Here is a 13,822-nt window from a genome sequence, read left to right as displayed (position 1 = left end):
AAACTACTTGTTGCATAAAATCTCCCCTGCAACTCTAGAGCAAGATAAGAGAATGTGCTTATTATCGTGAAAAGCCCCTTGCTCTAAACACTCAAGCCTACAAACACTTGGTTCCCCAACACCTGAGTGTAGTCCCAGACAGTTGGAATAAAGACTCTGCTTCACTCAGTTTTACAATTACTTGGGGCACCAGATTATTTCTGAAGCCTATGGAGGCATAAATTGTCATGAACATTAAATGATTTCTGAGCACACAAGCCATAAAACATAAGAGGTTTATTCTTTTATCAAGCAATGATAACAGACAGCATCCACATAGTAAAAGCTTCTAAAAGAAGATGTACATGTACAGGATAGACTTACACGAAATCATTAACACAAAGACACTGCATGATTCATGTTCCCAAGGGAGGAAGTTACTAAAGAGTAACACAGACTCAATCAGTAAAAATGTAGGCTGATTTCTGTTGTTTATTAAATCTATTTCCCTTAATGTATCCTTAAGCTAAGAAGAAATCTATTATCACACAGCCCATGGTGCTATATACACAAAAGAGAGTGGACACTATAAAATCCCAAGTTTCTATGCAGTTTTACACAATTTAAATTTGAATAAAATTTGTATTTAAAAAAAGAGCTTACTGGATTACCTTCAGCAAATGGGCATTAGTTCAATAGCTCATCACAAGTTTTAGCAACAATAAGAAGAAAAATAAGTAGAAAAGATTCTCAAACCATGTATGCTATTTCCTTACACCTGGATTGTTTTCTCCTATTCCAATAACCAAACTTATTGGTATTAATCTATTTCTACTGGTTTTCTATTTTCTCCTTTAGGAAAAAGGATAAAGGCAGTCATTTTTACTTCTCTACTATATCTCAAGAGACTCCGTTGGGTCACAGCTAGAGCACACAGTTAAAGAGAGGGTGGTTTAGAATATGCATGAGTAGAAGTCATCTTGACCATTGATAAAGGATGGATTTATTTAATAGATACATCTAAATAGCAAACGCAGTGGAGTTTACTTTCCACTCTCCACTGTGGGCTCATCTTACTGTTTTCTGCTAAAACCTATTCACCTTCTTTGGACCAACCAAGTGAATGTTGTCTGAAAAGGATATAAGCCACCGCACTACAGAGAGTGGTTCCAGCTTTGTCTCACTGTCAATTTCCCTACAAGTGGTTCTTTCTGTGCAGACACAGTCATGCTCCTTTTCCAGAACTGAGAAAGTTCCTGACTTATGTAACATTAGGCTACATAAATGAATCAATCCTGATACTAAAGAAGGAAACCTTCTATAAGCAGTTGAATTCCCAGATAATCATACACCAATAATATAATGCACTCTAGTGAATGAAAGCAAAATGTGTACACAATACATTGCAAACATTTTTACCATACAAATTTTTCTCCCTTCCTGTCCATTTTCTATAGCACAATGGACATAATACAGTGAATGTTGGATAGCTTCTCATCTGTATACAGCCCAAGGCCAAATTATGCCTTCACATGACATTTCATTGAAGGTCAAACAAATGCCTGAAGGCAGGATTTGGCGCAAGATATAAACATTTCTTAATGACAGTAGATTCATTGCTTATGAGGTTGTCCAATATGCAGAGCTTAGCCTGCCTTTTTTTTTTTTCTCCCATGACATTTCCTTCAAGGCACAAAAGATTTTAAACAGTGGACGGGACAGAGTATTTTGAATTAAGAATTTTAAGGTTTAACACGACCTTTTATTTCTGATTTAAGCATAGCAAAATAACAGAGGGAAAAAATACCATAAAGAATGACATGATGCTTAGGTCATCTGAAATTCCCTGCAGTGTATTATTATTTTTTTTTAAATCTCATTTCATTGTTTTAAAATATAGCTACATGTTTGATTCTTGAGAGTGCTGTAATTTCTAATTAAATATTGTATGAAATGTTTCTAACTAGCCAATTATCATTGTAAAAAAATCTATCATATTTGAACAAACAGAGGGGATTTGACTAGAATATAAATTTGGAAAATTTAAGTTGTAATTTAAGTATGGATGAAGTGCAATGTACTGTAAAACTCTTCTTTCATAATTAGGTAAGAGGGCTCCTTAGGCATCGCCAACCCAAACAACTGTATTTCCTTTCTGAACCTCGGTGATCTCACAGTTTAATTTATTAAGGCGACCATCCAGGATGAAGAGCGAATCTTTGGAGGGTGTCATCAGGTACTGTCCAAACAGGCCACTGCCTTGGATGTGCCTGTTTTTCTGGCTCCAGGGCCAGTCTTCTGTCTTGAGAGGTTCTTTGAGGCTTTTGATCATCTTGACTTTCCCAGAGGAAAGCTCCACAAAGAGTACATCTGTTTGTTGGCTTGAGCTGCCATAGATGTTGTACTGGTGGGCTTCTGTGAAGGATGGCTGGAAGGCCAGGTCAGATATGTGCAGGTTGGTATGGATGTCAAAAGCATCCAGAATCTCTCCTCGGATAGTGATATATTGGACTCTGACAAGACCTTTCACATCATTAACACTGACAAGATAGTGTCCGTCTGGAGAGACATAAGGAGTGCCTGTCACATCACTATTGGAGCCAATGATAGAGTCAGTCACACTGTCTACCACAAGCTGTGGTGGAATGGCTCCAGTGATGTCAGGCTTGCAGCTAATGAAGTAGTATCCTCCCAGATGGGTGTATGCCAAGGACAGAGGAATGCACCTTGAGTCCTTCAGGTTAATTGTTTTGATGTAGGACATGGTTTCAAGATCAATTTTGTGTAGTGCAGATTCATCTTTATGAAGAATAAATCCAAATCTGAAAAGATAAAACCAAGGTTAGGAAGGAAGCTGCAGAGTTATTCCACAAAGACACATCACAGACAGAAACAAGGTCTGCCCCAAGCCAGGGCCTTGACTGCTGCGGTAAAAATTTTCTGGCTAACACTAATGTTAAATTAATCTTTCTGGTGTCCTGTTTCGATGCCTTCTCAATGTTATTTAATCACTCTTTACATCCAAATCCTAATGAAGAAAGGAAAATAATTTAAAGCAATGGCCCTAGTTTAGTGTAAACAACCAACTTTGCTTTTAACATGCAATTTTGCTTTTATATATCTAAAGATGATACTGGTGAAGTAGTTAACAGAACTAAGCCCAGCAAGAATAACAGGTTTGAAAAATGATCATTTGTGCATTTACTTATGTCATTCGCACTCTTTGTGTGATAAACGTTAGTTCAATGACTCCGAGATGCCAGGGAGCACTAAGCTTCATCCCTGATTCCTTTGACTGTGAACTAAATAACCAGCATTACTATTTAGATAATTAACCAGATCAGTTTTATTATTACATTTTGAAGGATTATTTTGTATATGCATATTTTTTTATATTTGGCATAGTATATTATACTTATATTTATTATATCTTATGATTATCTTCCTAAACTGCTCTTTTGATTTTCATATTATTTATACATTTTCTGTTTAAATTGTTTTATGATTGATGATGCTTCAATTCCATTTAGAAGGAGGAAGGAAATAACTGCTCAGGGGACGCAGAGGGTGGGAGGGTTTTCGGTGGGACAGGGAAAAGGGAGGGGAAAATGGGAACAGGAAGTGGAAAATGATGTGCAAGCTAACAAGGAAGGAATACAATCAACAATTCAACTGAGTTATGGTATTTATGAAACATAATAACCATCATAGCAAGATATCTCCAGAAATGCATTTCTGGTACTTAAAATAGTTATGATAACCCACAGAAATCTAATTGGGCTTAAGTCATAATTCACAGGAGGAACATATGTGGGTAATGAAGTCACAGATCTTATAGCACAAACACTTTCCTATACTAGTGTAACTTTTAACTGTTATAAATACTTACACCAACTGATAAGTTAATATCTTACCTTTCATCAAATAAACTTGTTTTTACAATATAAAGATATTACAGGAAAGCATATCTAATAAAATTGCGAAGAATGGCTGACTCCAGGGTGTCCCTACAGTTATTATATCTAAGGCTCAAAAAGCATCCCAAAGGAGGGGAAGATGTATTTGAGATTATAATATATTTGAGACCAGAGACCAGAGAGTATTCTATGAGATTGTGCCTTGTAGCTTTGATAGAGTAGCAGTACCCATGACATCTATACAGCATGGCTCGCTCAAAAAGTCTTGAAAATCACTTCAATGCAAGTTGACATCCGAGCATAGACAGGAAAATCTCACTGTGCCCATCTGTAGATTAGATCTACCAGCAAAAAGTGTTGAGAAAGAGAGACTAAGTCCTCCCCTGGGAACAGCATACTAACTGATTATTCAATACCAAGCTATCAGTCCTAGAAATGTATGCACATAGGCAAGAATGAGTGAACCCTGGGGGTTGTTTTTATGTTTATTTGTTATATGCATATGTAACAAGAATGGTTAAATAATAGGCTGTGGACTTGATAGCAGTCCTTGAGGTGGAAAACAAATATTGAGTGGGTGGGAGAAAGGAGAGAGAAAGGAAATGAAGTAATTATAGTTCATTTTAATAAAATAATACATTAAAATAATTATAAGCAGTTATATCACACTGTACTTTACTTTTGGTATATTGATAATTACAGGAATTTTATTTACATGAATAGACATTTTCCACATATCATACAAAATAATTCCAGAAATATATTATTATAATCTCAAATATATATTAACTAGGATATTAATATTAATAAATATATAGGTTTACTATAGTAAAAGTATTTCAGAATTCGGTAGCTTATATGCTTATGGATGGGGTAAAATAACTTAGTGCAGAAGTTTCATTGAGATGCATAAAATTATGACTATTTCTACATTTTTTATATTGCATATAGTTTTAAGTTTTTAATTGAAGACTTAAATACACAGAAACTCTTTTCAACAGCTTTGTAAATATGTATTAGAGATGACATTGTAGCTATATTGAAGATCAAGTCTGATTTTAATGGCTAGAAATTTTAAGATAATAAAATATTGAGATTTATTAGTGATTAATGCTTATGTATTCTGTTTACTGCTTCTAAAATAGCAACTATTATTATCCTTGTATACTTGAGGTAATATAATTAAAAATAATATTTCTAATGTATTTCTGATTTATAGCCACCATTTCTGATTACTTTCTCATTTCATTACTCTCCATGTACCTTAAAACCTCTATTTGTGGTCTTTGAGTCAATAGCTCCTTTCATATCCATTCTAGATAAAATGTGAGAGCTGAGGAAATGAAAGAATATTCATATGTTAATCAGACTGCTCAATGTTCTTAATAATATCTAATGCAAAAGTATATTGCTCTCTTTAATTCTTTTCTAACTAATATAAAATAAAAATTCTTCCAAAGCTAAGTGATTCACAGAATTTTATAACTCAGAATCAAAAATATAGAATCTTAAGTTTTGTTCTCCATTTTAATTTTGTCTTAATAAACAACTCTATTCATTGTCAAATAAATAATGTTGTCTTTCTATTAATGAATAATAATTAGTAATAGAAGTAGACCATTAATGAAATGATGAATTAGGATGACAGATTTTTTTTCTGATATAAATTGTACATGAGCTCAGAGGAAAAGTATTATCACACTCATTCAGTGAAAGCAATAATTCAACCTAGTCTTGGCATTTAAGCCCTCCTGTAATGTTGATCCCTCCAGGCCCTCTGGGCAATGGCTTGTCCTTGATAATGAGAAGGAATGATCTAAACTCACCATTCACCTGAACTATTTCAGTTGTGATAGTGAAGGATGTACCTGCATTTTCTGAGATCTCCCTTGGCTTCTTTTCCATAACTTAAAAAAAAAATGTTCTGGTTGAAAATACAGGAACCCCACAATGATGGTAAAATGGTAATCATCTTAAACTCACACTGTGCTTTAGGAATGAGCAACTGAGCCAATAAAGCAGATGTTGGAGAGCACCTTCAGTTCAGCCCACTGCTTTATTGGTGAGGAAGTGAAGTTTCTAAATAAAATTTCATTTTACAACCGCTTGGTATTCAGAAGGCTCTGACTGTTCATTAGGCTGTGATTAACACTTAGGAGACTCAATTTTCATGCATGCTTATCTTCATAAAATCTTGCAGGGTGCTTGTTTGTCTAACATTTGTAAAAAATATTAGGATAGAAAGCTGAAGCAAAGAACCTAAAAATGTACTCTCAATATCATATTTTGATTGGAAATTATTATTTAGCCTGTATAGCCCCATATGGGTTAGTCAGATTTACTGTAGTGTGTTTTGTTTTTCTTTTTTCTTCTTTTCTTTTTTTTTTTTTCTTCCAGAGTGTCTACTCAATACAGTTTATTTGGAAGTGGTAAGAAAGAGAAAGGGAGAAAGAGGGAAAGAGAGTAAGAGGAAGAGAGAAAGAGAGAAAGAGAGAAAGAGAGAAAGAGAAAGAAAGAAAGAAAGAAAGAGAGAAAGAAAGAAAGAAAGAAAGAAAGAAAGAAAGAAAGAAAGAAAGAAAGAAAGAAAGAAAGAAAGAAAGAAAGAAAGAGACATCCCCACTTTTTTTGTGAGTCTCTGTGCTTGAGCTATTTCCTGGAATCGTGTTGACTGCAGTGAAGCAGGACTGTCTTGCCAGACTAAATTAGTTTCCTGAAACAATTTTGACTGTAATAGACCCTATGGAAATATGATCTTCCACAGATTCTTCTCTTCCATAAGTTTCAGTTTCCACATTGGCAGAAAGAGGACACTCTTCCTTTGGTTACTTTGAAGAAGGAAGTAGTGTTTCTAGTACCAAACATAAAACCAGCAGCATTACAACCTTAAGGAGAGTGTTTTCCTGTAGGAGCTGAGCACACTGCATTTGCTCTGTCACTTTATGCTCTTTGAGTCTATTTCCTATTCTCCAAGTAGGTCAAGAGTTCTTTTTCCCATTGTTATTGTTTTTTTTTGTTATTTTCATTTTTATTTTAATTTTCACAATACATGCTTATTATGCATGGCACTGTTACACAATGACCCTTAGATCCAAGTCCACAATTGTGCCTGACATCTTTCCACCATACTGATACTCTCTAATCATTCACTTTCAACCCCTCACCCAATTGTCCCTGTGTTCTGCTATATGATTTCACTTCAATTCTAGCTATGTGAAAGTACCATAAGCCATGATGTAAAACAAAAGATAAACTTAGGATCCACTCTTTTCTGTCACCCAATGCTCTGGCTATTGTTCAGATGACAGTCGTTACTTAAGTGTTTGTGATGGAGAGCTTGGACCTCAGTTTGCAATGTATATGGGATTGAAGACTTAAAGACTGGCAACTTTGTACTCAGATGGAATTGTGGAATTTCTAGGCTCTTGGCTTCCTGTTCTGATGCTAAGCCTTGAACTCTTCCTCCTACTTGGATTGCATTGAACTGAATTGGCACCCCATAACAACTATTGGGATAGTTTAGTGTTGAGCTTTCAGATTCCAAAAAAAATATGCATTATATAAACTTACTTTATTTATTAATTGGATTGCCTTGGTTATAGCAATAAGCAATGAACTACCATGTGCAGCTATATTGTTCTATACTTATGAAATCAAAATAACAGTCAGAATCATATCTGCATTTTTGCTCTCATTTATATCTATAGGAGGAATCTTCAGTTTATACCTTACCTGGGCTCTAAATTTCTCACAAAATAAAGGAATAAATGATTCATTCCACTTTTGTTTATATTCAAAAAATAAATAGTGTCTCATCAAGTTGGTCAGGATGGTATCTGACTTCTGTACTCTAATAATCATTTTGCCTCCACCTCTGAAGTAAGACTAAGGCCCATGCCTCTTCTTTGCCAGGCTATCCCTGAACTATATCCTAAAGGACTTACTGAGAAGATGGCCTACAGGTCATGGTGAACTGAGTTCTGTAGAGATATTGGCATCAGAAATATATACTGGCTGAGCAGTGGTGGCGCATGCCTTTAATCCCAGCACTTGGGAGGCATAGGCAGGCAGATTTCTGAGATTGAGGCCAGCCTGGTCTACAGAGTGAGTTCCAGGACAGCCAAGGCTATAGAGAGAAACACTGTCTTGAAAAAACAAAAAAAGAGAAAGAAATAGACACTGGTGATATTTGAGATTTTTTTTTTCTAATAACAGAAAATGTCATGGATGATATTAAGAACTAGGTACCTAAAGATATCAACTAAGGCAGTGCTATAATTTGCCACTGCAAAGACATCTTCTAGTTTTCACCACTGACATTCTTCCTGGACACAAGTCATGGAAGTGAAATGAGCCACCATTCACTAATTGGAAATTCCTTTCTTTTAATGCTTTCTATAATCTTAGACTTTCCCATGTAAGAAGAAAAAAATAATGTTCCCACCTAAGCACCAGATATAGATTGTTATCAGAATTTTACATAAATGAGTAAGAATCATATTGTATCAGGTGTTCATGGTTTTGAGAAATTGATACTAAGAACTAGAGTTGTCACATTAACTAATATTTTCTAACTAATATGAAGACAGATTCCAAGCAACATGATGCTTTGACAAATGATAGCATTTGGAAGTTTTCTGGATTTGAAACATAGTCTAGAAAATGCTGAAAATAAGCAATGTCCTCTCATGCTTTCTCATGTTAGTTAGGGTATTACTAAAATTTCATAGGATAGATCACATGTCTGTTATTTCCTTTTTGACATTGGTTTTTATATTTATATTCCTTTGTTTAAAAAGAAATGGAATATGTTTTTGATACTGTTTTTGGTCTCTGTTTCTGTTATTCTGATATGTTAGCAATCTAGTTCATCCAAGGGACATAAAAAGATAAATGTATAATTTAACTCTACTACATTTAGTCTATGTGTTTTGAATTTTAATAAGTAGTGAAAAATCAGCATTATAAATTCTATGTATGTCATGTATACTATAGATTGTCTCTCAAATATTAGAACCTTCACTTCACCTCTTTCCAATTTGTTAAGAGCTTGGAACTCACTGCCCATACTGGCCTGTGACTTTTATAGAGGGTCCTCAAACACCTTCCTGAACGCTATTTCCAATCCCTGTTATTCATCCTAAGACCTGTAGCAGACAACTTTGAGAGGGAAAGGAAGCAAACAACTTCCTTTTTATCTGACTCCACTGCCCAAGGATTCCAGCCTCCTGGCAGCCTGAACTTTCCTCCTTCCTCTGGACCCTTTCTGAAACTGCCCTCTTGTAGCTCATACCTATATAATTGTGATAGCACCCTTTGGCAACAAGAATTCAAAAGCACTCCCTATCAAGCAACCCATAGCCACTACACCTTCGTCAGATGCAGAGACAGCAAAAGAGATGAAGAAATGGAACACCCACCAAACAAACATAGGACCACATAGTAATAAATATCAAGTCAAAAGAAGAGTTTATGTCATGAACAACTAGAATCACTGTAAGAATGAAAGACATGTATGTTTTCCAAGACACATATTTATATTCTGGTTTTTAACCATGTCAAATTTTTATGCATGTGGCAAATTTATTCTAGGGAAAAGAGAAAGAATTGAAAAAAAAATCTTTTTAGAATATCATCCCAAGCCTAGATACCTAGAGGCCAGCATAACCTAATCATTAATATCCAAACTTATATGCCTACACTAGACCCCAGAAAAGAGGCCTTAGGAAATGCAATATAGCTGAAACCAAGGACAAGGATTTCAAATTAGAAATAATGGTCAAAATGTACAGTAAGAAACCTGGTTTGACTAGAATTGGCATTTAGGTACAATGAACTAGTCCAGAGGTTACAATATGCCATGTGAAGTACCATATGCTGGCATGGGGAAGGAGATGGAAAGGAAACAAATGACCTGTATCCTCAAGGAAAATTGTTGTCAAACACTGGATGCTTACAGTGTAATCTAATTGTGACTTTCTAAGAGGGTTTGGGAGAAGGGACAGTTGTAGATATATTCTTGTTTTGACTACTAAATCACATTTCTATTGTACCAGGATTCTTCTGAAGACTCTATATTAGTCTGCATCCCAGAAGTAAAGGGCAATTTGCAATTAGAATAAAAAAGAGAGAGAAAAATAAAGCAACTCTTCGCAGGAAATGCAAATCTGGCCACCAGGATGGGATAGTGAAGGAACATGGGGACTACATTAATAAAGCTGTTGCATGCCAGTTCCTGGAAAAAACAGTTACATGCAGGTTTGTGTTTTATGCAGAGCTTTGAACTTTGATTCAAAGAATCAGCTGTTTATATACAAATCCACAGATAATGAACCGACAGTCGAGGCAATATACTGTGGTCTCATTATTTACTACACATTTTTGTTAGGGCTCTTATTGATCAAACCAATGAGAAATCATCTTTCATGGACTTGGGAACAAGCCACATAAAGAGTGATGCTGACTCATCCCTAGGTCCTCTCTGAATTCAACCAGAAATGAGTCTTTTATATGAAGAAAGCCACACGAATACCAAGTTGTTAAGTGATTAATTAATAAATGGCAGGGCATGCTACACAATCCCGTGTAAAGTTATAAAACTGAAATAAGTTTATGTAGAATATCACTTGAATGTGCTTAAATTAAATGAAAATATATAAGACACAATATGAGAAGTGTATTTTCATTTATATAAATAAAAATGTAATAGCACAACAATATCAACTTTATCAAAACAATGTAAAACAAAATGGAAAAGCCATAATAAACATATACCTTAGAGATTAGAGAAAAGAATTAAAGTAAAATAAACAGGTAATTATTAAAGTGAAGACTCATTTTATGCCATAAAACACATATAATTAAATATAGAATCAAAAGAAGAGTCATTTAAAGACATTTTCACCAGAAGTTTTGTAATCTTGTGAATATTATTTACCTTTTAGCAAATTTTATTCTAGGACATAAAGAATTGAAAAAATCACTTTCATGTCATTTTCTCTTATAACATGTCAATTCATTCATTTTAGAAAATTTATTAATTACTGTAAGTATGCAAAAATGCATGTACTTAGGTACATACATATAGTATAGTTTACTGATAAAATCTAAAACACATCAAGATATTTCATCTAAATGAAAAATATTCCTAGAATAAATCATTCAGAAGTAGATCAATATTATGTGCTTTAAATTAAATTAAATATTGTATATTTATTTAACGTTATAGACAAGACATAGACTACATGTATACTGTTAGGTAATCAGCTACATGATAAATAATCAAACATTGACCAAGATGAGATGTCCTTAACCAAATAACAATATTGTATAAATTTAATTGATAAGTTTTAATGAATATGGTTAATATTAATGAATCATGTTTAGGGCACATAAAAGATTGAGAGAAATTTTGACAGGAAAATATCAAACTTCACTTACATTACTAACTAGGGAGAACTGAAAAGTACAGTGATTCCGTCTACAAGTAGGTACTCCCTTCCATCGAAAGACATTAACCGCCTGTAATATTAAGATTCAAATTCGATACCTAGTGAGGTAAGTCAATGATGAAAGCTCAAGGATGTGTCAGAAGAATAGAAGATGCTAACATTGAGACCCTGTATTGATATGGAGGCTCTCAGGTAATTATGACAATAGTAGACATTCTGGAAAATAATTCTGCATATTGTTGTAAAGGTAAAATGGGTATCTGTCTTAAAAAGCAATAATCACTCTTACTTCATGTTTTTAATAAATGCTCAAATGGAAAGGATAATGTCTGCTACAATGGATTCAGTAAGGAGTTGTTTGTTTTTAACTAAAGATCAAATAATAGAGGAATGCATGACTACATGCCAGTAAAACTCTATACTGAAGCTCTAAAAATGATAATGTGTAGGACTGAGACAGGTATTTATATGTTATTTTAATATTTATTATTTATGTAGTGTGTGTGTGTGTGTGTGCACATGCATCATCATACATGCACACACCTGTGTATATATGTATTCTACATTTGTGCAGAGGTCTATGGAGATCAGAAAAAGGCATTGGATTCCCTTGAATTGGAGCTACAGGTAATTGTGTGGTGCTAAGTGGGTGCCATGTGGGTGCACTCCAGTAAACTTGTACCCTTCTGCCAAGGAGTAAGTGCTCTTAAATACAGAGCTCATCTCTCCAGTCCCAGCTGTTGAATTTTAAATGACTACTTCCTATACAGAAAGGAATATTTTATAATTTAAAGTACTCAGGCAATGTATCTTCAATAATTGATCTCAAATATCAACCAACAATTACTATTGATGATCTTTGCTGTGTAGATAAAGGTTCTTTATATACTTCAGAGGAGACATAAGAGGATATTTATTGTTATTACTATATATATTTCTGAATGATTTGTTTACTGCTTATAAGCATCTAAGTATACAAAATAAATATTTAAATGTTGTTGATCAATGTTGTTGATGGAGCCCAGTGTTAAAGTTTCTACCTAGTACTAATGAGGCCTTGAATACATCCATCCAGATGACAAGTTTGAATAGAATTCATTCTCTCTCTCTCTCTCTCTCTCTCTCTCTCTCTCTTTCTCTGTCTCTCTCCCTCCCTCCTTCCCCTCCCTCTCTCTGTCTCTCTGCCTCTCTGCCTCTCTCTCTGTCTCTGTCTCTCTCTCTCTCTCTGTGTTCATATCCTATCTTATGAATTGTCAGCTGATGAAAATTTAATACATGAGAAACTAATTTCAAATACAAAATTTGTAATATGTTTTAAAGATTCTATAAAGTGGAATTTTCTTTCACTGCTACTGACACATTTAATGTGTGTAGACAATAAGTAGTAATTACCATGAAGATTCTTTGGCATGTTTCTATGCCTTGTGATAATAACTAATTTCTCTGTTAACTATCTTGAAGAAATAATGGTAAATGTGTATAAATATTTCTGTGGAAAAAACATGCATAAAACTATTATATACAATTGAGAAAAATTTGAAAGTAATTTAGAGCACAAAAGTACATAAATATTTACAAATTGTTGATATGGCCATGTGATATACTATAACTGTTAAACTGTTGTTAACAAAAATTCACTTTTACATTAAATTTTGAAATTGTATATAACTATAGAATATTATTCTGTGAACAGTATACTTAAACTTTTATAAATAAAATAAGCAAATGCATGCAAGAGGTGAGAAGACAACTTAGTTCAACTATGTTCAGAGACTGGATCACGTTCAATTTTCATTTTGTTTCGTTGTGTGTTTGTTGTTTCAGTTTTACATGCTTTGTGAGTACAGTCTATGTCTTTGATAAGAACTCTATGAAGAAAGTTACTCACAGGTAGATGATAAATATACATAGAAATTTCTCTTAGTTTTAAATAAAACTTCAGTAGCTCCTATAGTTGGTCAATATCATTTTCCACTTTGAGTCCATTAAATGTCATGTAGATATATGTAGGGTTTATTCAAGATGACTTTTTATTAGCATTTTAATTGGATATTTTATTTATTTACATTTCAAATGTTATCCCCTTTCCTGTATTCACCTCTGAAACCCCCTATTCCCTCCTCCTTCCCCTGCTTCTAAGATGGTGTGACCCCACCCACCCACTCACTGCTGCCTTCCCACCCTGGCATTCCCCTACATTGGGGCATTGAGCCTTCACAGGACCAAGGGCCTCTCCTCCCACTGGCACCTTACAAAGCTGTCCTCTGCTACATATGTGGCTGGGGCCATGGGTTGCTCCATGTGTACTCTTTGGTTGGTGGTCTGGGGGGTCTTGTTGGTTAAGATTGTTGTTCTTGGGGGAGAGAGCGGACTGGAGAGGGGACCCGCAGCTGGACCCGATCGTCCTGCGCCTCTCCTGCCCAGGAGGGGTGTTCGCCTGGCGGCTGTCCGCAGGCTGATCCAGCACCCAACACCTTT

General features: G+C 34.7%; 1 protein-coding gene across 1 annotated transcript in view; it reads right to left on the bottom strand.

Annotated features, from left to right (window-relative positions):
* Positions 1-261: 261 nt before the first annotated feature.
* Fstl5 (follistatin like 5) overlaps positions 262-13,822 on the bottom strand; it is a 592,626-nt gene continuing 579,065 nt past the window's right edge. The window contains exon 16 of the mRNA XM_021196212.1: positions 262-2,801. Within this exon, the coding sequence (XP_021051871.1) occupies positions 2,099-2,801 (703 nt within the window). The 3' untranslated portion in view covers positions 262-2,098. The remainder of the gene's footprint in view (positions 2,802-13,822) is intronic.

This window comes from Mus pahari, chromosome 4 (genome assembly GCF_900095145.1).
Source record: "Mus pahari chromosome 4, PAHARI_EIJ_v1.1, whole genome shotgun sequence".
Lineage (NCBI taxonomy): Eukaryota > Metazoa > Chordata > Mammalia > Rodentia > Muridae > Mus > Mus pahari.
The sequence above is the reverse complement of the archived record's forward strand: the minus strand, read 5'-3'. Positions and strand labels throughout refer to the sequence as shown.